Source organism: Hoplias malabaricus, chromosome 6 (genome assembly GCF_029633855.1).
Source record: "Hoplias malabaricus isolate fHopMal1 chromosome 6, fHopMal1.hap1, whole genome shotgun sequence".
In the NCBI taxonomy this organism is placed as follows: Eukaryota; Metazoa; Chordata; class Actinopteri; order Characiformes; family Erythrinidae; genus Hoplias; species Hoplias malabaricus.
In genome coordinates this window covers 17011166-17036484 of record NC_089805.1, presented here as the reverse complement: position 1 = coordinate 17036484, position 25319 = coordinate 17011166, and the positions used below count along the sequence as shown (strand labels likewise).

The window sequence follows — 25319 nt, the reverse complement described above, 5'->3', positions numbered from 1 at the left end:
TACGGAAGCTTGAACATGATCTGCATATGAATAACTCACTGAGATTCCATCACAAGAGCAGAGAAACGCATTAGACACTGACAAGTTTTCAATTAGAAACTATGATTAAAATGTTAATGTAACTGAATTTAACAGCTTTTTCTCTCCTCATAGTACTACTAGTAGTGTGATACTGCAGTGGTGTTTTTACAAAAGACACTCAAAAGTATGAAAACCCAACTGAAAAAAACCAAAGCATTTTCATTAAATGTTTTTGGTACAAGGTCTTGAAAAAAACAAATGGTCTGAATTCATCCGTTTTCCATTGCTCAAATTCGAGGAATGGTCATGGTTTTTAACTGAATTCACAGGAAATAAGACATTGTAGAGGTCAGTAAAGATGACTGATTGTTTTATGTTTTAGCCATGTGGCCAAATTTGGCCAAAGATAAAATAGATTTCTTACAACACTGAAGCACAGAAGGTGCATATAATCCAGTAATTGGCTACCCAAGTATCCAGATGTGACGGTGTATGTCCACAGCTGTGGCAATGATCAGTCCTTTAATTTTCTTTATCATTCTGTTGGAACAAACTGCTGGTGTACTTCATTTGATTTTGCTGGGTTAGTTTTTACCCCATCGCCACTCACAATGTTCCCACCCCAGGAAGCTCATACACTGCTGAAGAAGGTGGCATTTCCTGGGGTTAATGTGGAGATTAGCAGCTAGGATGGCCTGGAACACAAGCTCTAGGTTCTTGAGTGTGCCGCTGAAATCAGGCATGTGCACCAGAACATCAGTCCAATGTCCATGTGCTTCAGTTTACAAAGAAACACAGGCCTTTTATATTGTCACTAAGAAATGCCCATGTTTCAATTCATAGAAGCCAGTGGCTCAGACTCTGGCCTCTATGTGTAGTATCACTGTTTCCATTTAGAGCTGGTGTGTATTGATTAATTACATCTGGAAACCAGCCAAGGTGGTTACAAATACGTTTTTGTGGTGGTTGATAATATCATCAGACTTGTGGAAGCATAATTCATAGACATATTCAAAGAACGACTGGAAGAACAGCAGTGGAATTTGGGTTGTCTTTTTAATAATTTAATACCAATGTTTTAAGATCTATCAAGTTACAACATGACCACTGCCCAGATAGAGTTGGTCTTTAAAATACATGTCGTTAACAATAATTAGTGAGGATGTTAGCTCAACAAGTGACTCCTTAATTCTTATTATACACCATATTCACACAATTGGCAGTGAAAGACTGCATCATGGACAGTTGGAGCACAAGCTTTTTGTAATTTGAGGACTTAATTTATGATCAAGAACACAAATGTTCACTCAAGAGAGATTATATATATATATATATATATATATATATAATTTAAAACAAATCTAAATTATACTAACAAGCCACATTTTGTATTAACATTATAAAAAGTGGGGGATTGAAGCAAAAAATATATAAAGATTCCTATGCACATTCAGTAAACATGCAGAGGCATGACAAATATTATTCACTTTTTTGCTTCATGGCAGTAAAACCATGAGCCTGAAGCTTTGCTACACGTGACACCTGTTTCAGGGTTGTTTCTACAGGTATAGTGGTTATCACTCCAGAAGTGGAGGATGAGGAGAAAAAGACTAGAGCAAGAGACTGATGTCTCTCTAGAAAAATCGAACACCAGTCATTTGAATCGAACACAACCTCATCATCAATTGAATAAGTTTAGTCTAAACTAATTTTTTCTTTTTAAGATTTATACACATCCAGTACTAAAGCCAATTATAACATGCAATACCATCAGCACCAGATTGTATATTGTAGCACAATGCATTTCCCATTTAAGGCTACTGAATAACAAATATTCAAAAAACTTACTAAATCCAATTTTATATCACAAAGTTTATTTAAATCATAAATATTGTGTAGTTATGTTCATAGTGGTTTAAAAAAAATAGGTGGTAAAAATAGTACAGAGCTTTAATAATGGCAGATACAGATGTTTCTTGATGCAAAGAAGAGGTACTACAAAGGTGGATAAGCATTCATCCTGCTATGGTGGAATTTAACAACTGCAATAAAATAAGGAAGGAATTGCAAAATTTGAGAATGTTCTATCATTGTTCTGTAAAGCATACCTCATGACTTACAATATTCTTTCTTAACGTTGAGTATTTTAAACATTTTTGCCTGACATGCCCTTGCTTAACATGTTTGCAGTTAAATACAGCCTACTATATAATATGTAAGCCTGAAAATTTGTTTTCAAGTAACAAATGGCCAAACAATTGGTTAAATATTTTTACATGAGAAACCCTGATTTACAGAACATAAACGTATCTGTTCAACTTCCAAATAAGTTTACAGAAAACAGTTCAAAGCAATCAAGCTGACAAAGTTATGTGGTCTAAATTTTTTATATCTTCTGGCATTGTAAATTACGTAAACCGTCTTCTGTCACTGTGATTTGGTTGTAGGTAGAGGCCGACGAAACAGTAAAATGTGAGGTTCTGTAAAGAGAAAAACAAGAAAAAGAAAAAAGAAATAAATAAATAAAACAGAGAGTACAAGTGAAATGGTCCATTTAACTCTAATCAGTTCAATTCCCAGAACTATCAACCTCAGTGTGTAAAATAAATAATCAGTTGATTGGTTCATTTGGCCTCACAAAGGAATTATAAGCTTTTTTTATGTCCTATTTTTTAATATTAATAAATAAAGCAAACACCAGAAAATGACCATAATCAGAATAGTGATGAACATAATGTATGCAGCCCCCTCCAGGGTGTATTCCTGCCTTGCGCCCAATGATTCCAGGTAGGCTCTGGACCCCCTGAACTGCATAAGCGGTTACAGACAATGAATGAATGAGTGAATAATGTAAGCATTTGAATAATTAAGTATTCTATTCAAAGTAAATACAACAGAACATTCCATCTAAAATAAACTATAAGAAGAAACATCTTTATTGATCCCTTTAGGGAAATTATATCTCTGCACACTAAACACACACTAGTGAGCAATTCTTCACACAGACTAGGGGCAGTGAACACACACACACACACACGCACCTGAAGCAGAGGGCTGCCAACCACCTCGCTCGGAGAGCCATTTGGGGGTTAGGTGCCTTGCTCAAGGGCACTTTGGGGGTCTCAAGGGTCTTTGTTAGGGAGACTGGAAGCATTTGTCAATAAAAACTAAATTAAATTCATGGAATGCTTATAATTGTACTTCATTTTACCATATAAACATATGACAAAAGGTTCTTAAAAAACTAAGGCAGCAAACTTTGTGAAAACCAAATCTTGTGCCATTCTCAAAACTTTTGGCCACGACTGAACAAGCAATTCATGTGCTAAGCAGGTGTCCACATTCTTCTAGCTAGTGTAATTGAGAAAAATGAGCAAATTGTGTGCTGCATTGTTATAGCTACTGTTGCTAGGATACATATGCACCATGTTCACCCCTGCGCTGATGATGGTGCAGTCATATTCTTATAACATGTTATAACAGCGTGGCTGTCATCTTCAGAAATCAGGCTGCGGCCTTGTACCTTTGACCAAATCACAGCCATGGTAATAATCAGTATAGCACAGTATAGCACTGCCTATCATTTGATATTGCTCAAGTGTTTTTACTAGAATATCTTTCCTTCATATTTGAAATAAGGCCAAGATAGAAAATACCCAATCCTTACAGAATACTGAAAAATCCATGCACCCCTTTATTACCTCTATGATTAAAAGCCTAAAAAGTCTGAGGTAGTCTAAATGTTGCAGCCAGTGCCCTTAGAAATGGAAGGTCTGACTATAATAATTTAGCATGTGAGCTTTTTGTCATTTGTCCACATAATTTGTCCTTCTAACTTAACCCATCTGTGACAGTGAAAACACACAGACAGAATTATTTAAAATTAAAATAATTTTAAATATTATTATGAACCAAGTTGATTTGCCTCGTCTTGGCATAAAGAACTTTGTGTTTTTAAGTCTACAAATGTTTCAATTACACTGTTCTCTGAAAGACAAGATGGAGGCCCTGATTAAGCAGTTGTTGGCCAGTGATGACGAATGAGCAGAAATGACTATATTTAAAGGACTTTCTAGCTGCTGCAGGGCCAGTCACCCGCTTCTCCAGAGTACACAGAAAGAGATTATTTTCTTTCTCTCTTTTTTTTTTTTTTTTTTTAACCAGTGAACAGTGTAAATGAATGTATGTTTCTTTCAGCACTTCATATATTTTGCATTTCCTTTCTAAAAAGTTAATTTAATACCACTTATTTGTTTTTCAGGTCAGGAGTGACCCTAGCAACAGCCTGAACATGTCTGAATAAATGTACACGAACCAGAAGAATCTATCCCATATCTATAGGCATTGAAGCTATTCACTGAAAAAAATCTATGATTAATTGCTCTGATAAAACAGTGCTATCTTTGAACACACAAAATTGTTAGGGTTTATTATTGTTATTATATATTATTGTTATTATATATTATATATATTGTTACTTTTGAATCTATGCAATAAATTATGTGGAATTAATATATTGTTTTATTGAATATTTATAGTTGGCTAAATTTATTAAGCAATTTTGTGCAGGTAGCTAACAACAGCCCTTACCGCCGGATACCAAAACAAGTATGTCAGACATGTGGGAAAAACAGTATTTTAGCTTTGTAAAATGAGAGCTTAGAAAAGCCTTACTTTGAAAGTTAATTTTTTTTTTTTTTGCCCAAAACAATGAATTACAGGCTTTCTTAAGATGCAGACTGTCATCATGACAGATTAAAATGTGAGGGGAAAACTGCTCAGTTTTCTAAGTGTTTCTTTTCATTTTGGGAATAAAATGGAAGACATAAGATAAGCTCAATATACCTCATTTTTCACATATTTCAACATCTTTTTTCTTTGTTAGAGTAATGCATTTGTATATAGGGTATGCTGGCTGCACTCATTCATACCAGCACATGTTCCATTAAATATATAGTTTTAAATAAAAAAAAAAGACAGTACAGTCAAACTTGATTGGAAATTCCCCTGAGCAACATTGTGAAAGCATCACAATACTTTCAGTATGAAAGCAGCTTTAGACTCTTACTGTTGGAATAATGATTTGAAACCTAAACAGAGTTGCTTACATACTCATAATAACATAATATTATCATTCTTTATTCATATAATGATGTGTTAGTTTTACTATCTAGTGTGGACCAAAGGGAACATGTTCTCATTTTAAGTTTTGGTTCTTATTTTTGCTCTCAAAATATTTCTTTGCTAATGGCTTCCACATATTCAATTGTGAGAAACCAATTATGCGAAACATATTAAGCCTTTAAAAGCTACATTTCTGGAATTTCTCTACATATTTATAAATGTGCTGGCTTAGGACATAGACATGACATTATTTAAGATAATATTTTGGTATACTTTCACAATAAAAATTCATATGAAAAGTGTAATTTAATATAAGGGAGATTAGTACTATTGTCAAATGAAAAAAAAAGAAAAGAAAATGTGAGTACCCTTTTAAATAGCTATATAAATGCTGTGGATTTAGGTCCCCAATGCCCATCAGCATGATGTTTAAAGATAGAGTACCATGTGTTTCTATATTATTTCACAATACACAAATTCTGAAAACATTTGGGGAAATTGCTATTTAATCACTACCTCAATCTTTATGGGCACCAGAAGTGGGTGCTTCATTTCCAGTTTGCAGTGTTGTGTGATCTGATTATTTTTATGTGAATTATGAAGTAACTGTACATGCAAGCTGAGGGCATATATTTCTTGCCATTTAAAATGCTCTTTCAGGTAGCATTCAGAGAGTGCAAAACACTCATTACTACTAATTACACTCATTCTCACGAACCTGGCTGATGGATCATATAATGTACCCATCCTTGGCTCTGCTGAACGCCCAGATTCCTCCACTCTGTCTCAGACATTAGATGTGTCTTGGGTACCCTTTTGGCAATGTCTTTGGGCAGCATGACATGTCTGGAAAAATTAGAGACAGCAGTGCATGTGATTGATGAGAAGATCCATAGGAGCAAAATTATTCAGTAATAGACATTTAACTGGTATATGATTCGGTTCACATTAAGTTCCACATTCTATTCCTTCTCTCTGTCCGTTTACAACCATCCGTAATGTCGAAGAACTACATTTTAGAGAGATCCTGTCAAAGTTAGACGCTCCATCAAGAGACAGTTCGAGCAATGGTAAGCTGTATTCACTAAAATATAATACATGAAAAGATAACAAATATTGTTAAATTATTGGTACAAACCTATACTCGAACTTCTCGTCATCATATTTGTCGGAGTAATAAATCTGCTTGTGAGACATAGCGCCGTACCTTCGTTTTCTGTAGAGGAAACAAAGATACGCTGAAATTTGTTGTTTACCAATGAATTGAACATGAAGATAATCTAGCAATCATATTTTGACAATACATCGCTAGCTATTTGTTTATGCCGCTTTTCCAGCCACCTGAGTGATCCTAGATATTCATTTTAAGTATTATTAATATAAATTAGCTAAGTAACTTGATTCGTGAGATTACAGAAACTTAAGTGTTAAACTATTTGCTGGCTAAACGGATGTTAGCATACTTTAGCTGTTCATGTTAACTAGCCTATATTCCCTCTAAAGTTATTTCCCTAATTGACAACTGTATATATAATAACGACCCTCGTCTGAAAAACGTACCGCTTTTGTTTCCAATAAATCCTTCTGGTAAAATTTTGTCTTCAAGCTGTTATAGGATTAGCTCCGTGTTACTTAGCGCTGATTTCATCAACTACAAATTTTCCCTCTCAGTACACCAAACCCGCCTCCCCCGTTCAAATCATCAAGCCCTCTTCTTATTGGACACTTACTGCCATAAGCCTCTAAACTCAACTCCTAGTGGATATTAACTTAAGGATTTTTTTTTCTCTACAGAGCTCCCGACCTGACAAAGCTTTTTATAGGTCTATATTCAAACCAGAGGACTTATTAGGAAGACAAATATACGTTTATATACTATTTGGACGACTTGGTGTATGTTAGTTCCATTTTTGTGTAATTTTTGAATGTGATATCAAGGATGTCAAAAAGCTTGTAGACACTGCTTCATGAGTGTTAAATTGTGCAAATATTTGCTGATTTGCAGAGATGGCCAAATTAAAAATTAAACGTGTTTTCCAGCTTTCTTAGCTTTCCAAATGCCTGCATAGCTCCACTTTCATGACCTCAAAAAAAATGAGGACAAGGGTCAATATTTGCACACCCTTCCTTAAATCAGCTCTGCTTTAACACTATCCTCCTGATAATTCCTATCATATCTCCATGCTGTGGCAAGTGAGTAAGTTCTGCAGCAGTGTGTAGACAATGTCGCAATGCAGTTAAACACAAGGTGAGCCTTCTGAGCTTGAATCAGTAATAAAACATAAAATAAATCTAAACTTCTGGGAGGACTGGAAGCTGAAAAATCAAGACTGTCCATGTTAAAGCCAGACTGGCTCCTCTAACCATCTCAATCCAGCTTCAGGGCATTTAAACCAAATTGTCTGAATGATTTTTACATTGTGGACAGGATTTTGCCCCTCTGTTCAACTTGTATTACATCCATACAAACGCAATAATCAACAGAATGTGATTATTTGGATCAGCCAGTCTGTGGTTCTCATGCTGCCACACTCTCTAGGGAAGAGATGTTAAAATTCATCTTCTTTCACATTAGCGCACCAGCATGAAACTAGACTACCCGGATTACTGTAGACAATCTGTGATGAAAGTTTCTAACATCTTTGCATTAGTAATATTCCATTAATTGGACACTACTGTGACACTACCTGCTGCACCACTGTGCCGCCCAATGAATAATGAATTCATTCATTATCTGTAACTGCTTATCCAATTCAGGGTCGCGGTGGGTCCAGAGCCTACCTGGAATCATTGGGCGCAAGGCGGGAATACACCCTGAAGGGGGCGCCAGTCCTTCACAGGGCAACACACACGCACACACACACATTCACACCTACGGACACTTGAGTCACCAATCCACCTACCAACGTGTGTTTTTGGACTGTGGGAGGAAACCGAAGCACCCGGAGGAAACCCACGCAGACATGGGGAGAACACACCATTCCTCACAGTCACCCGGAGTGGGAATCAAACCCACAACCTCCAGGTCCCTGGAGCTGTGTGACTGCGACACTACCTGCTGCGCCACCGTGCCACCCAATATCCCATTATTTAGGTATATAATTGTTTATAGAGGCCATGTACATTTATTATTCAGAAAAGTAATAATAATAATAAAATTAAAAAAGGTAGTGCCTTTCTTAACCTACATATACTTTACGTGTAGAGGGACAAAAAAAAAAAAAAGTAATTCTTAAATGTGATCAATAGTTTGTGGCAAATGAATAGATTGATTCTTTCTCTGTATTCTATAATTTCCACTGTTCCCAAATAGCCAATTCTCATAGTCTCTTAGTAGGGTTTGACGATATGATCACAATATATATATCACAATTTCGGTCGATACAACAGAATTCCGATATCGATGTGAGCAATAGAAAAGCCACAGAAAAACTGCCAAGATAAAAACAAGAAACCTGACATCACCATTAAACCTCTTGGCTTTGTCAATATTAATTTTAAATTTAGTTTTTACAAAATACTGAACTGACGGCAGCACATTATAAAAATCTCCCATTGCTTTTGATTTATGTGTGAATAAACCATAACGTGTCTGGACAAATCTTCATGCTCCAAACAGTGGCACCATTACTAGGAAATGAATGAACACAGCCTTAAAACAAGTGAAAATGTGTCTTCGCCTAAAACTATATTTAGTTTTAGAATTAATAATGATGAAAAGATGATTTGTACCATTTAGTATTTGAGTCATCAGTAACTGTTATTCATTTATATACCAGGTTTATGGATCTGTAAATGTCACAAATCATTCACCGAGGGTGAGAGTCAGTTGGAAATATATTAAACACAATACATGAAGCGAGGCAAAAAGTCAGAAAATCAAAACCATAGCCTGTTAAAATAACAGAAGTCTCAGAATTGCAGAAATAATTCAAACTATACTATATACAGCTTCAAAACCATTGTGATGCTTCACTGACCTGTAATATGGAGAATAGAGTTTCTGTTTTTGTCGCTGCAGAAACTACACTATGAAACTTTTGGAGGTAGGTAGAAAACCACTCCATACCAATTTCAGTAATGTGCTGTAAATGTTAATTGCAGTGGGGGAGCCTTAGGAGCAGACAAAATCCCCCAAATCTTATCTAGTGTTTGAGTGGCCCTATTCTATGCCATTAAGAAATTTGTACTTGTGCGTTGGCATCTCTCTGCAATTACACTGCCAAACTACTAGGGCTGAATTTCAAACATTCATAATACACATAACCGCTTATCCAGATCAGGGTCACGGTGGGTCTGGAGCATACCCGGAATCACTAGGTGCAAGGCAGGACCACACCCTGGAGGAGGCACCAGTGCTTCACCGGGCAACACACACGTATTCACACATACGAACACTTTTTGATTCGTGACTGCAACACTGCCTGCTGTGCCACCATGCTGCCTAATTTCAAACATCTTCTTTGTTAATATGTAGTCTTACTATTTAAGAGCTAATATTTCTGGACTTTTGAACCTTGTTCGTCTGACTGTAGACCAATCACAGGTCGTTGTAGACCAGTCGTTGTGGTCTGCATAGACGTGACAAGTTACATTTCTGGAGTGGTGCCTACTGCATAGGTTCAACACAAAAGCATTAATTGGGCTTAATACTCAGGAGAGCATGACATCTGTTGGTTTGGAGGGGCAGCACAAAGACTGAAGAGTGACACAAGTCTTTTCACTTACAATGGGTTAAGCATGAGTCTTGTTACAAAAAAATAATAATAGGACATTGGAGCCATAATATGTCATAGTATTTTAATTTCGATACTTAAGTACATTTGAAAGTAAACACTTTTGTACTTTTACTCAAGTACACTCTCAAAAAAAAAGGTACGGTAGAGGTACAATATTGGTCACGAAAGGTACAAACTGTGTAAATGTAACTTTAAAGGTACAACCGTGATTAAGTCAAGTTTTTGGAAGGAGACAGGGATATCTTTCATCTTTAATTATAGAACTGTGTCATATAAAAACATAATATAAGTCCTGGAGATGAAATGGGGCATATGAAATCATCACAATTTTAAAATCTACAATAAAATAAGGTAAAATTATGTTCCCTATTTAAAAGGTACAAAGATGTACCCTTAAGGGTACCACCACAGAGACAGCAATAGGTACCACTACAGTGGCAAATGTTCTGACAGTATAGAGATCTACAACGAGGACTTCTACTTTTACTGGAGTAGTATTTTACCTTGAATATCTGTACTTTTACTTAAATGCATGGTTTGTGTACTTTGTTTACCACTGACAATATGACAAGGCACAAACAATCTGCAAAATATGTCATGCTGCTATTGTACACAGGCAGCAAACCTAACTTAGGTATTCACCAAAAGCAGTTACATTGTGTGAATACAAAGCTTCCTCCCCTGCCCATTAGATTAAACTGTGTCTGGTCCCAGCATAATTAATAGCAAGGCTGATGAGCATGGAAATGTATTAATTGTATTTATTGAGTTACTGTCATTCAGTAGTTTTTGTTTTTTTGTTTCCAACTGTACATTTTAAAGTAGTTTTGTTTTACTTTAAACATTGTACTTTACATATAAAATTCACATACATTACTGACTAAAAATATGTAAATAATATATATATATATATATAATGCCCCAGAACTATAGTGAATGATGGGCAGGAGAACAAACTGGTACTAAAATCAAAATGTAATTTTTTATTAAGTATAAGGTTTAAAGTATGTGAAGTTGGTTAAATTTGGTGAACAAGGAGCAATTAAAGGGCTTTTGAATTCTTGACTGTGTGGTTTATTACAGTGGCAGGCTATGCGATGCACTACACATCTAAAACACTGCACACATGAAATACCATTCCTACTTTCTACATTCACCCAAAGGTTACAAGTTTCTGCATTGCTGAGCTCAAACTACAAAGACAGAGGCTCTGATCTCCCTAGTACAGGTCAGTGAAGCATCACACTTATTTTATAGCTGTAATTTAAAGGTAAATATATTACTTAATGTTTCTTTTACTGTTCATTCATATCATGGGTTAGGTTGGGAGGTGTGTGCAGTGTATTCCTTCCAAAGCTGAAATGAGACCTGTGCCATTGATCACAGGGGTCACATTATGGATCTTCACCAAACAAAAAAAAATTCTTAAATAACTGCTACAGATGGGAGAACGGATTGGCAAATTTGAGTATTAAAAATCAGCAGTCAACAGACAAATCACAGCTATAAATATTAGTGAAAGAGCATGTCCTCATGCACAAAGCATAAATGGCCTATGATGTATTCCGGGATTTACAAAACGTGCTTTTGGAGTTGTGCTAGAGAAGATTTTACAGTGTGTTTCCACTCTACCCTGGTCAAAACAAGATCTCAGTCAAAGTGATTGCAGCTCTGAGGAGAAAATATGCGCTGTTACATTAGCATTGTCGAAAAAATACCAGGGCAAATGGCGCGCCTTGATTAAAGGTAAAAGCAATCGAACAACACATTTAATGAGATGTTTTGGCCAGGAAGTGTAAAAGCAGCTTTTTAACAGTCTCGCCCCAAGGATGGTCTCCGTTAGAGTCAACTGACGCTCCAACCACAGACACTTCTACAGAAAGGAGAGTCGTCACTCAGTAGCATATTCAAGGCTTAGCGTGTACTAGGGAGCACTCAACAGAGAGGCCATTATGAAGGAGTTCCTGAGTAGAGTTTGTGCTCAAGTTCTTGCTTTTGGTTTTTAAGCACATTTAATTCAGAAAATCAGTCGTTTTCTCAACACATAACAGTATTCTTATGTCTGAGCGCTTCTGCACTCCTGTTATAAACCTTTATTACTGTAGTAAATGACAGGATCGAGCCTCACTTAAGCCTTGTCAAGTCATGACGTGTAGACCTTGTGAAACGTCCAATCCAGGTATAAACCTCTGCTCAGTATGGCAAAATTTGTGATTCTGCCGCTAGATTAATGAGTTATTTAGCAATTTATTAAGGAGAAGTAAAAAACTGACTAGCACCAAATCTAGCTAGTTTCTGTAGAAACCTTAGCTACTTTATATTAGGTAATCGATAGTACAACTCTTAGAACACCGGGATTCATCGTGAGCTGGAGACCCTTCCCTATCCGCGGCTCATCTGCTTACATTATCGACTTGTCGTACAATATATGGACATTACTTTCAAAACCTTTGCTGACCTCAGTATCATTCATTAACAGGTGCAGTTGTTTACATAGGAATTAACATAAGTATTTTTGCCACTCTGTTCTTCAAATTCTTAAAATAAATTATATATATACTTTATTTATTTAGATCATTAAAATATTTGTTATATTCCAATACATTATTATTTTATTATTTTAAATACATATTTAGCTAAAATGTCACTGCTTTTAGAAGAATGTAATGATTTATTATTATTATTATTATTATTATATTTTCATGATATCAGTGGCATAAAATAGTATCTAAATGACAATAATATTGTTTATCAAATTTATTCTGGGACAATATATCCATCACAATAATGGCAATAGTGACAGGCCTAGCCTCAGTGAGGTTTTATCCATAGATTGGTAGCTATATCTATGCATTTACCACCGAACGTACACGGTGGACCACTGAGCTGTCAGTAGCACTAATGCTAGTGACCCCCTGCAGAAAATGGAAAAACGGGAAGATATTAACAAGCTGTTTTCGTTTAATATAATCGTCTACCATCGTAAAGTTAATGAGATTTTCATCTTTACCCAAATAGCTTCATTCTCTTCCATTCATGGAGCACTGTTTGAGCGGCGTCCTCTATCGGTGATCAGTTGTATTTTTTGTAAAATGGGAGAAATAGGAAGTGGCCTTGCTCTTGATAAACTGGCTCTGCATTAACAGGAGCGAGGATAGTCGGGAATCTCCAAAATCAGGTAAACAAATAATTGTTTGTACGTGGATTTTTTCCAGATCACATTTTTTTATGTCGGGGTTCAACGGCGTCTGGATTTCAGCGCGCTTTGCAGGCCGGGCATGTGATGTTTTTGCAAAAGTGAAGGGTGCGTTCCCCCGTGGTGGCCTTGGTTTAAATGACCCTCTGTGGTCAGAGAGCTGAGCTTCTCCGTCATGGAGGAATAACGTTAACGACTGAGAGCCTCAGATCAACAGGAGCCAGCGGCAAACGGCCGCGGACCTGAGCGGGCTCTCGTTATTTACTCAGGTGGCCAACGTAACGACCCTCTTTGCTGTGAATGTTGAACGCACCTGTACGTTAGATATATACTATTAACAGGTGATATTGCTTCTACCTAAAAGGATTCATGGTCACAATTAGCGCGTTAGCAGAGTCAAATAGCAAACCTAGCCTAGCCACTAATGTGCTAACGTTACCGCAGACACAGAGCTAAATGGTGCTGGAACTGAAGCGATATATAGCTCAGCGAAGGGAGCTGATTTATTTTAGAGATCGATCTGGGTCCTTTTGAAACATCACCCACACTGCCTAGCTAGTTCTGAATAGTTTCTGCTTCCTTACATTTTCTCTGGTCTGTAAACCAGATAGCTATCACCCATAGTAGATAGGAAAATACCTGCTGTCAGCTTGTCTCTATGAAGCTAACATTAGCTGCTTTGTGTTGTTCCAGCATGAAACTAAACAGCTAGCTGCCTCCTGATAACTCTCAACGTCTAACTAACGTTACTCCACCAACATGGACCCACTTATTATGAGGCTGACGTGATTTATTACATTTACAGGAACATTAATGTATGTATTTAGAACAAGTCTTTGTTCTTTACACACAATAACGTTAGCTAATGGGCATGATTCCATACATGAGGTAACGTCACAATTCAGCCCCACTGGTTTTACATTTTATGTGTATTTAAATTAAATACGTTTAGAATGCCCCTTGCAGTGTTTTTGCCTGTTATTGCCCACTATTATCTTCAACAGAAGCATAATAATTTAAATGTTTAGAAGAGTATTATTTTTGCGTAAATAATACAATCCATTTAACCTATTAGGATTGAAACATCCTTTATCATAAATTATCTATGGAATTAATAAAAGCTACTGTTTTTTTTATCTCCTCCCCATACATGCGTAGTCTCCAATATTCATTTGTTTCTTGTAACTTCTTCATCCTGTTCAGGGTCTTGTTGATCAGGAGCCTACTCAGAATCATTGGGCACAAGGCATGAACACACACTGGACATGGCACCAGTTCATCACAGAGTATCAAACACTCACTCATACCTATGGACAGTCTTTTGAATAGCAAATCAACCTACCAACATGTGTTTTTGGACTGTGTGTGAAAACCCAGAGTACCCAGAGGAAACACACAGACAGTGGGAGACAACATCTTACTCTTCACAGGCATTGACCCCAAAATCCTGGGGATATGTGACAGCGACACAATTTATGTCAAAAGCATAAATTTGGCATAATGCATTTTGTCTCCATCTATTATTCAGAAAATGATCTGCAAACAGCTGCTAGATACCTGCACACCTATAAGTATCTAACATCTGAAAGATATTTATAAGTTTCACTGAGCTGATGAAGATCTCTTTACTTTTGAAAGTAGTTGATATTACCAGTGTAACATTTATTTATATTATGTAATTAGTTGTATAGCTCAGTGTACTAGAATTCTGTCCCAGTGTTGTTTATACTTTTGATACCAAACGAGCTGTAACAAAATGTGTGATATTTTTGTTTGTTTTTGCACAGGATTGAGTCCATTGTCCCGGTATGGGGGACATGAAGACCCCCGATTTTGATGACTTATTGGCAGCCTTTGATATTCCTGATATTGATGCCAAAGAGGCTATACAATCAGCACCTGAAGACGTGGAGGGGCACCAGGGGTCAAGCAGTGGGCCTCTTACAAAATCAAGTGACATCGCAGTTGGAGGAAATTCCACCCTTAGAGCCCCCAGCCCAGGCACGGATCCACAGAATGACCCCTCTATTGTCAGTGTAATTGTGAAGAACCGGGTGCGTACTGAAGCATTTGAGGGTGGTGATGTATCTGGGTCAGAACCACTCAACCATAATGGATTTGTTTCCTCAAGTGGACCAGCACATCTCTCTCAGTCCCGAAATCAACCAAATGGGGAGCAGTGGCCACTTTGTGCTTCAAAAGTGACATCAGAAACCACTGGATCAGTCCTTGGATCTTCTAACACTTCCAAACCAAGCAGCAACATATTCAATAAACTTAAACCTCTGATGGCACAGGGAGGTGGAGATCCTGTTGGAAGGGCCAGAAAAATGCAGCTATTGCAGCAGCAGCAACATTTGCAGCAGGAGACTACTTTGGAGGCAGTCGACAAGGCAAAAGCAACTATTAATCCTGGTGGCACAGCTGGGGGGGCATCTCAATTTTTTCCTCCTCCCAAACCTTATCTGCCAACTCCAACCACAGTTCCTTCTTCATCACCCTCATCTTCCTCCCCATCAGTTGGATCCCGTGTTTCAGGGGCTGTTGCCTCATCACCACTTGCTACAAGTTTAACAGAACCATTTAATGGAACTCCACGCCACAGTTCTTCTGGATTCAGGCATATGGATTCAGAGGAGGAGGATTCAGATCCTGATTCTGGGGGATCACTGGTCATCCAAGAAAGTCCAGGCTCTCCCACTTCCCCAAAACATTCACGCCGGCTTAAATCTCCTGCTGAGTGTTCTGAATCCCCCTCACTTCCCCACTCAGCACCCTTGCCCTCAGCTTCATACCCCAATCCTGGGGATATACCCTTGGCCTCACCAGCATCCCCTCGAGCACAACAGAATTGGCTTTCGTCACCTGCTCAGACAGGAACTGGAAAGAGCCCACAGGCAGAAGGTCGAAACCCTGAGCATGTAATTGAGGAGCGTGACTCACCGGAAAGCCCAGAGCCTGACATTCCAAATGTATCAGTTCCAATGCCTACAGCTTCCAAGAAGTCTTCCAGCCCAGTGGTTGCTTCTGCTTCTTCGCCTATAGGCCTTCGAGAGCCTAAGGAGGAAGAAGAGGAAATGGAGGTGGCCAAAAGTGTAAATAAAGATATTATAGATACAACTAATTTAGGAGGTCAGGACAATGGACAAAAAGAAGAAGAAAAGATGGAGGTGGAAGATGAGAGTGATTCAAACCAGTTCCTAAGAACCCACAACATTAGTGAGTCAGACAATAATGGAGGCACTGCCACTGACAGCGCAGTACCCTCCAGGCCTCTTAAAGTTCGCATAAAAACCATTAAGACCCCCACAGGAAGCATCACCCGAACAGTTACACGTGTGGCCGGTAAAGGAGCTTCTGCTAATACAAGCAAAAGTATGGACACTGTAAAAGTTCAGCCAGGAGGTCGAGCAGTCCCTGCTAACAGAGCCCGAAAAACAGAGGCCACAACTGCTCAAGTTGTGAAAGGTTCCAACCTACCTATGTCTACCCTAGAGGCTAGCAATGCTATGCTAGCCGCAGCAAGTAAAGCTCAAAATAAACTAGCTGTCTCCTCTGACAAAGCAAAGGTTTCCGCAACAGCTGTCAGCATCACAAAAGCTGCCAACTTACCTGTGACAGCAACAGTTGGTGGGGTTAGTGTGCGTGCCACCACAGGGAGAGCAACTAATGGGGCCGCACCTAATGTCCATGTACCTTGCAAGCCAGCCTCTATTGTCAACAGCACAGGAGCTGTGATTTCTCGTAGCCAGTCAAGCCTTGTGGAAGCTTTTAACAAGATATTAAACAGCAAGAATTTGCTACCCAGCTACCGTCCAGATCTCTCTACTCCACCCCCGCTGGAGTGGGGTCTCCCTATGCCATCTACAGGCTATCGCTGCCTGGAGTGTGGTGATGCTTTTGCTCTCGAGCGTAGTCTGGCACGACACTATGACAGGCGCTCTTTAAGAATTGAGGTGACTTGTAACCACTGTGCAAAGCGCTTGGCTTTTTTTAATAAGTGCAGTCTGCTACTCCATGCTCGGGAGCATAAAGAGAGAGGGCTGGTTATGCAGTGTTCACATCTGGTCATGAGACCAGTCACTGTGGAGCAGATGATTGGCCAGCAGGATACCACTCCCATTGGTATTATTCCAATCATTTTGTATTATTTAATACATATCAAATTTAATATAGTAATAATAGTAATTCTGTGACCCTAGTTAACCAAAAATTTATACTTTTCTTCCTTATCACACATCTAGGTATGCTTTCGCCTTCATTATCTTCTCAAGCTCTCTCAACCCCCTCTACTCAGCCTGGAACAACTTCTGTCCCTTCCACCTCTAGTACACTTAAGGACTCCCCTTCCCAAGGCAGTGCTTCTTCCCAGCCAAGTCCAGTTCGCCGTGGGCCCCACAGCCCTCATGCCCTAATGCCTCTTCCTTGCAAGAAGGTTGAGGTGTTGCAGTACCATAATTTTAAATGCCCTGAATGCCAGGCCCAATTTTCAGGCAAAGCAGAGCTAGTGGCCCATTTTCAGCAAATCAGAGTTACGCCTAATTCAGTAAGTGCTTTTCCTTTTTCCTTTTCCTAATACTGCTGTTATTTGTACTTCACAAAGGTTAATCATGTTATGTGCCAGGCAGGTGAAATCTAACCTTTTTATGCTGTTTTTCTCACAGACCTGTATGCTTTGCTCTCCACCAATGATGCTTCCAAATAGCTGTAGTGTGTCGGCTCATCAGAGGATCCATAAGCACCGGGCCCCTCATGTTTGTCCTGAGTGTGGAGGCATTGCTCGTCAGACCAGCTTTCAGACCCATTTAGATGAGGCCTGTCTGCACTTTGCCAGGCGCATCGGCTACAGGTTTCAATATTGTTTTAAAAAAAGTACATTTTATATATATATATATATATATATATATATATATATATATATATATATATATATATATATAGCAACATATATGTCTAAAATTTATTTTTCCCAATTTTATTTTATTTATTTATTCCCATTTTTAAAGGATGTGGTTACAGGATAATATATTTTTTCTGCTGCATATGCAGTTTTGTACTTAAATACACGATACCTCCTTGTTTGACAGATGCTCCAGCTGTCAGGTGGTATTTGGTGGGCTGAATTCCATTAAGTCTCACATTCAGACTGCTCATTGTGAGGTGTTCCATAAGTGCCCCAATTGCCCAATGGCCTTCAAATCAGCTGCCAGCGCCCAGGCTCACATCAGCACCCAGCACCCTGCTCTCACTGCTGTACAGGCAAAGTATGATCTAGGGAAATTGTATACGCAACATGAAAAAACTATCATGAAATTCTTTTAAATGTACTATACTGTGCAAAAGTCTCAAGCACTTAAAATTATTTAAAATCACATGTTTTATCAATAAGCTTATTTCTTGTATGAAATTATATAGAACTAAATACAAAAGCATAAAGTAAAAAAATATTGTTGCAAGCAAGTGTGAAGACCAACATTTGTTTCCAGATATTCTCTTTGATATGGATTTGTTAAATAATTTGTTAAAAACGTTTTGTTAAAATATGTCATCTACATTTCAAGCCACTAACAGATTACATTTCTAGTATGTTTTTGTCTTGTATTTAGCAATACAAAATGCTTCCTATCTCTGAGCTTGTACAAAACATGTATAAGGAAGTGGTGGTAATATTATATTTGTATTAATGTGCTCTTGGTTGTTTGTTCCTTAAAGTGTGATATGCATGGTTAATTTAGTGAGTGGTTTGTGTTCAGTCAAGTACAGTACAGAATTTATTTCCAGTTCAGCGTAGCCATTACATGCAATCATTTTGTAACTTTACAAAATATCAGAAAACAAAGCTTTAACAGAAAATAGTATAATAACAAAATGAATCAATATTTTGTTTATCATATTTTTTTATTTATTTTTTTATTTATTTATTTATTTATTTATTTTGAAATTCTTGTAAGATATCTGAAAAAATATTTTTTTCCCCAAGCCTCCAAAGTTTACTACTCCTTATGATGAAAATAATCCATGATTATGATGATGTGTTATTTACAAACTATCTTGTTCATGACTTGACTTAAGAAATACTCTTTCTCTTTCTCAAACCATGTAGGATGATCTACAAGTGTGTGATGTGCGACACAGTCTTTACACAAAAAACTTTGCTGTACATGCATTTTGACACTCATCTGGGCAAGCAGAAGGTCCATGTGTTCAAATGTCCAGATTGCACCAAATTATATGCTCAGAAAGGTTCCATGATGGAACACATCAAGGTAGGATTCTGCTTTCATATTGTATTTGTATACTCTTTTATTAAAATTTAAAACTACAAGGTGTGTGTGTGTCTTGCCTTTCTGTGTTGCCCATTCTTTGCCCTCCCCTCAAGATGTGGTGTCAACAAAGGCATAGAGTGAAGTCTTGGTTTGGCCTTTACTTGGTAACTTCAGTGTTACCTTATGCAAAGCTCTGTACCAAGCACACAGCTTAAAAAATGTGTTTAACTATGTAACTAATGTGTCACTCCCTCGTCTAATTGGTTTTGTTCCACTTGCGCTTCCTCAGACTGCTCACAGAGGTCTGTCAAGCAAAACAGAAGCTCCTCCAGCTGCCTCAACTTCTACCACCGCCTCTTCTGCTAACTCCAGCTCAAGAACGAAACAGTCTGGTGTAACTGTTGGATTTGAAGACTGTGCCCAAGGACAAGGGGAAGACGAGGAGAAAGAGGAAGAAGGAGATGAGCAAGAGGAAGAGGAGGATGATGATGATAATGAGGAAGAGCACCCTAGTTCTCCAGACAGTGAAAGCATGGAGTGGAAATGCAAGGAGTGCAAGACGCGATACGCTGAGAGAGAAGATTACATTGACCACATGAAGAAGGAGCATGGCATGGTATATAAAAACACCACATTTTAAAATAAGGGGGCATGAATTATAATAACTTGCAGTAGTATTCAGACCTTAATTAAAAAAAAAAACTGTAATAAAATGGTCTCTGCTCGTACATTAACTGCATATATTTCACCATAAATTGTGCTTTATGAAAAGATGTTCTTATGTATAGTTTTCTTATATTTCTAGTCAATGAAGAAATTTCCATGTCGGAAGTGCGAACGTTCATTTAGCTCAGCCAACAGTCTGCGTCGACACATCCGTGTGATCCACGAGGGTGTGAAGAGAGTCTTCCACTGCCAGTGAGTTAAACGTAAACTAATTCATGTTTATGATATGAACTGGACCATATGTAGTCTTTGTAATTCGTGTTCAGGAGACATATATTTTTATCACAGGCTGACAAGTTTGTGATGGGTACTTTTAAAAATGGATACTGGTGCAGATTATTGTTAAGCTGTTAAATAGTTTCCGTGACTGCATTAAATTAACATTTTATGATTGCTTTTTGCTACATTTGGATTATTTGTCTTTTAAATGTGTGCTCTGTGTATACTTGAAAATGGACTCACAAATGAATACAATACTAGTAATGGCATTAAGCTTAGAAAAATAGAAAAGAAATTGTTACTACCCAATCCAGCAAGTCGACCAAACAAAAAATCAATACTAATTTTAATATCTTATAAGCGTAACCACTTGGAGCAATCATGGTGTCCAAAAATGAATGAGTCTCAATTTTGTTCTTTCTTTTTTTTTTCTTTTTTGATCAGGTACTGTTCAGAAGGCAAGCGAACATTCAGCAGCCAACTTATTTTGGAAAAGCACATCAGAGTCAGACATGGTGTCCGAGCTAAACAGCCCATAGACAGACAGGTAAGGTCTGTGTGATTTGAGTTAGAGAATACATGATAACATTTCTGACCATTTGTTGAAAAGCCTTTTTTTCTTGGATTGATCACCATTTGCTTAATAATAACAGTGGTTGATTTTAAGGGTGCTACATGTGTTAAATCCAAGATGTTTTTAAACTAAGGTCCTAATCTACTGAAAGGTGTTCAAATAAATTTTATTGGTAATGTGTGCAGTTCAGTTTGAGCATTGGCATTGGCCTACAGGTCAAGTATGTAAAAATGATCATTTGCATTCAGCTGCAACATAACCTTCATAGTTATTTATGTTTCCTGTGTAAAATTCAAGGTAGCATTAGGGACAACTACCAACTGAATCAAAAGTATATATTTATTGGCCATTGGTCTTTGCAATTTCATAAGAGGAGGGCATGGCAGAATGAGTGAATTAACTGTATGTATTAGTCATTCCTCTTTGAAATAAAAGATACCTGCAATTCATTGAAATTCCGCAGATAAACACTACATTGTGCCAACCATTTGTTTGTTTGTTTTTCAATTACCATTTTTGGGGGGTTGATAAGAAATTGCTAGTGTTAAAATGGGATGATACAAAATTTAGACTCTGGGTTAAGTAAATTGACATGTACATCATGAACGAGATTATCTCCAGCCATTAATTATTATTATTATTATTATCTTGTTTTTTAAATATTGCACAACTTTTTGATATTGCATTAACAATCAATTTCAGAATGCTCCAAATGCGAGGAAGCGTTCAGTTCCTGGTGACGGAGCAGGCAGTTCCTCTGAGCTTGACAATGAGGGTGAAGTATCTTCTGCTGGGGCTGATGCGATTGACACTGGAGGGGAGGACACCACAAGCCTGCCAAAAAAAACGCGCTTATCAGAAATCCGGCCTTCTGAGGAAGAAGTGGATGATGGCACATTTCGCTGCGCACCCTGCGGCTTTAGTACGCAGGACTGGGAGGAGTTTCAGCGGCACATTCCCAGTCACTGTGATACAGAAAACGCTTCTCTACAGTGCCAGCAGTGTGGTGTCTGCTTCACTTCAGGTGGCTCCCTGAGCCGCCACCTCTTCATCACACATCGCTTACGCCAGGATCACCAGGACAGCCAGAGCACATCACCACAAGATGCCTCGTCTTTATCCCCCAAAGCAGGAGATGAGGGGGAAGGGGGCATGTGCTGTAGAGTTTGTGGCCGGCGCTTTGATAAAGCCTCAGACCTAAACACACACTTTCGTACTCATGGCATGGCCTTCATCACAGCACACAAGACGGACAAGCCAGTATAAAGAAAATGAAAGCTGTAAATGGGAACAGTGTGGGGTGGGGGACATAACTGCAATTAAGAGGAAAAGTCACTGTAAGGTCAACAGCTCCCTGGCCAATCAGTGGAATTATATTTACGTGCAAATGTTTGGCACACCTTGTAAAGGGACATGTTTAGTTGATTTTCTAAGTGAAAATAAGTGAGAACATACATCTTTACAAGTGTACAATGTTTAAGATTTACTATTTATTTGCTGATCTTCACACAGAATTTTATTACAGTGTTTCAGCAAAAAATATAAATGAAAACAATAACTATATACAGAGAGATTTGCAGAAAAAATGCCATATTTATATTTTGTTAGCTTTTACATAACTTATTGTCACTTAAAAAAAAAAGCAAGTTAAATCAACCAAATATGTAATTTCACTAGGGATGACCAAGTATTTCCATACAGCTGGGTACTAACTAGCGAGTAGTAAAAGCTGTTCCCCTCTCCATGAAGTCCAGCATATCATTTTGTCTACATTCTTGCATTCTACAAATTCATGACTGAGGCTGTCCAATAGAAAACCACAGCTAATGTCAATGCATGCAATAAATATGCTGTTGATAGTCAGGTTAATTTAGGATTATTTGAATAAATTTGAACTTTGCATACAAGAAAGTCAGTGCTTTGATGGAACAAGTAACATATATCAGAAAACAAAAAGTTTTTAACTATTTTTGAATTTGTAAATCCCACGTCAAACTAGATATATACTATGTACTCAGTGATATGCAAATCCTGGGTTATGATAATATTCCATGTTTTTATGAACCAATACACATTTTAAAAACACAGTTACTGGAATTGAATTCATGTTACAAATAAATGTGAAATTTACTGCTGAGAGGTAGCAAAGGCAGTAAAAGAATGTTAATATTTTATTATGCTAGCTCAGCTTCAGCAAAATATTGTCCTTCAAATGTACTGTAAATCCAGTATCATTTAAAATATTAGAAAATTGGCCTGAGGCCATTATTCACAGATACCAGTATTATTCTGACTTTTTTTCCAGATTCAATTTTGGTTCGATTTAATCTATCTGTTTTTAACAGCAATATTCAGAACTCCTCTGAAAAGTTCCCTTCATGCTGATTATAGAACATAGCTAAGTTGTGAGGATACTGTCAGGACCAGAGACTCCATTCACATGTCAAGTCAACTGAGATATTCACTACTCCTAGATAGAGCTGCTCCTTTATGCCAAGGTTCACTGTTCCCAAAACAAGTTGGAGTTGGAGCTTGAATTCACAGAGCATTAAAGCAACAGTGGGTGCTATTGAAGGGTTTTCCTCTTTGTACAAAACAGACTTTTAGTAATAACAATATTGTATCGACATTGTAATATTGATATTTATTTATATGAATCATTCGTACTGATTGTGAATCATTTAATAACTTCCCTAGGTGAAATGTGGAAGGCAACAGTGATGTGGGCAAGTCAGGTAAAGGTTTTAACGTGAGAGTTCTGTCAAGATAAGAATTAAGGTCATAAGGGAGACAAGGGTTGCAAACTGTAGTTGGTCATAAGGTCAACATTGCAAACATGCCCAGTGTACAAAATATTGTGGCAGGATTTTTGTTACAATGGCATAATTACAATGTGTATAGATGCAGTACATTAATGGCTTGCTCTGTTTGTTTTGTTAGAAAACGTGAACAGGTTTAGTCTTTTTGTGTTGGATTTGGGCTTTTTACTTTAGCTAATTTCAGATATCAATTACGTGAAAGTATGATTTCTGCAGAAGGAATCAGGTGTATTTTTTATGAATTTATTCCAGTTATAAAAAGTAGTGTTTTGAATGCTGATACATTTTATGTACAAAAACAATTTTATTTCCTTTGATAGTAGTCTTTTCTATCAAAAAGTGTCTGTGCTCGTTAAAAGCCACATTTCTTAAAAATGCATTCTAAATAATATTGTCATGTGAGTCATCTGTGTGTGAATGTGCAAGTGTCTAAACTTAGTTACCGTATGTCCTTTACATAAGGAGAAACCCAGATATCCATCATGTTCTGGGAAGAACTTGGGTCTGCCTGCTGCACTGCCGTTTACTTTGTGTCAGTTCTACCCTATTGTTTCTGAATAAAATGTCATTGTTACAGTAATGTACAAACTGGGCCTGTTTCATAAATAACAGTGATACATTTGCGAGTGTGGTGTCAAGTCTAAACGATTAAAAATATATAGTCACATGATTGGATTAGTATATCATTCCATATTACATTTACATAGACACAGTGAATCAACTCACACTGGCTGATTTTTTATATATATATATATATATATATATATATATATATATATATATATAATATGACATATTTAACAGCTTAAATTTTAAAATGATCTTATTGTTTGCACACTTAATGTCCTTCATGTCAGCTTGTATAGTCCCATCCCCAATTCTTGGCACTCCTGGTACAGATAAGTAAAATGGTTATAAGGTATTTTGATTTTGGATGTATATTTTTAAAGGAAAAAAAATCGAGCCTTATTTAATAGAAATGTATTGTCATAAACAATATTATTTTTAATAAAATATCAGGTGCCATAGTTATGGGCATTTAATACTTTGTACAACATCCCTTTGCCAATGAAAGAACACTGCTGTGTCTGATCCAATTTTATCAATGCCACACACATTAACACACTGGAAATCCTTAAATTAAAATGTACATCTTTATGGTAAGTGGAGTTGGTAAAATGTACAAAGAGGGGAAAAACATTATTAAAACATTGTTATTAAATGGTCTGGGTGACCTATTTACCTTTGTTAAAGCAAAATTCTAACTAAGGACATGGTTGAGTAGAGTCAAGTAGTGGAAAATATTATAGAACCACTCTGTAAATTATGGAATCACCTCATGATTGCATTTCTAATACATTCTAGTTCAATTTAAAAAATTAAATTTAGTATGCAGTGAAAAGTGAGTGCTTACTGAACTTGAGCTCTTGGACTGAGCTAACTGCAAGAAAACACAACTCAAACATAAAATGATGTGAATGATTGGATTAAAGTGATATTCAGTGATAAATCACAATTCTTCATTGGCCAAGTAGCGCTCTTGTCCGGTGCCATTCTAATGAAACATTTAAAGATGGCTTTCTGAGAAACTAATCAAATACTTCCCAGGCCCTTGTTTATGATATGATAATGCCA

General features: G+C 37.3%; 2 protein-coding genes and 1 non-coding gene across 8 annotated transcripts; 2 read left to right on the top strand and 1 right to left on the bottom strand.

Annotated features, from left to right (window-relative positions):
* Positions 1-1431: 1431 nt before the first annotated feature.
* On the bottom strand, positions 1432-13249 carry cks1b (CDC28 protein kinase regulatory subunit 1B). 2 transcript variants are annotated; one of them, XM_066675619.1, is made up of 4 exons: positions 12895-13249; positions 6284-6361; positions 5864-5991; positions 1432-2501 (listed from the first exon to the last, which is right to left on the bottom strand). In XM_066675619.1, exons 1-4 carry the CDS (start codon positions 12906-12908, stop codon positions 2449-2451), a joined length of 273 nt encoding a protein of 90 aa, XP_066531716.1. In that variant the 5' UTR covers positions 12909-13249; the 3' UTR covers positions 1432-2448. The 2 variants fall into 2 exon arrangements, with proteins under 2 accessions (XP_066531716.1, XP_066531717.1); XM_066675620.1 differs by lacking the exon at positions 12895-13249 and adding an exon at positions 6706-6871 and having other exon boundaries at positions 1434-2501.
* znf687b (zinc finger protein 687b) lies at positions 11594-24377 on the top strand. Of its 5 annotated transcripts, none has more exons than XM_066675617.1 (10): positions 11594-11630; positions 14868-17205; positions 17325-17626; positions 17745-17929; positions 18168-18344; positions 19184-19346; positions 19636-19962; positions 20152-20264; positions 20736-20838; positions 21568-24377. In XM_066675617.1, exons 2-10 carry the CDS (start codon positions 14889-14891, stop codon positions 22129-22131), a joined length of 4251 nt encoding a protein of 1416 aa, XP_066531714.1. In that variant the 5' UTR covers positions 11594-11630; positions 14868-14888; the 3' UTR covers positions 22132-24377. The 5 variants fall into 5 exon arrangements, with proteins under 5 accessions (XP_066531714.1, XP_066531713.1, XP_066531711.1 ...); XM_066675616.1 differs by lacking the exon at positions 11594-11630 and adding an exon at positions 12046-12063; XM_066675614.1 differs by lacking the exon at positions 11594-11630 and adding an exon at positions 12975-13062.
* LOC136700563 (small nucleolar RNA SNORA13) lies at positions 19421-19556 on the top strand. Its single transcript, XR_010803779.1, has one exon. It is a non-coding gene; the product is annotated as a small nucleolar RNA SNORA13 (small nucleolar RNA).
* Positions 24378-25319: the final 942 nt, after the last annotated feature.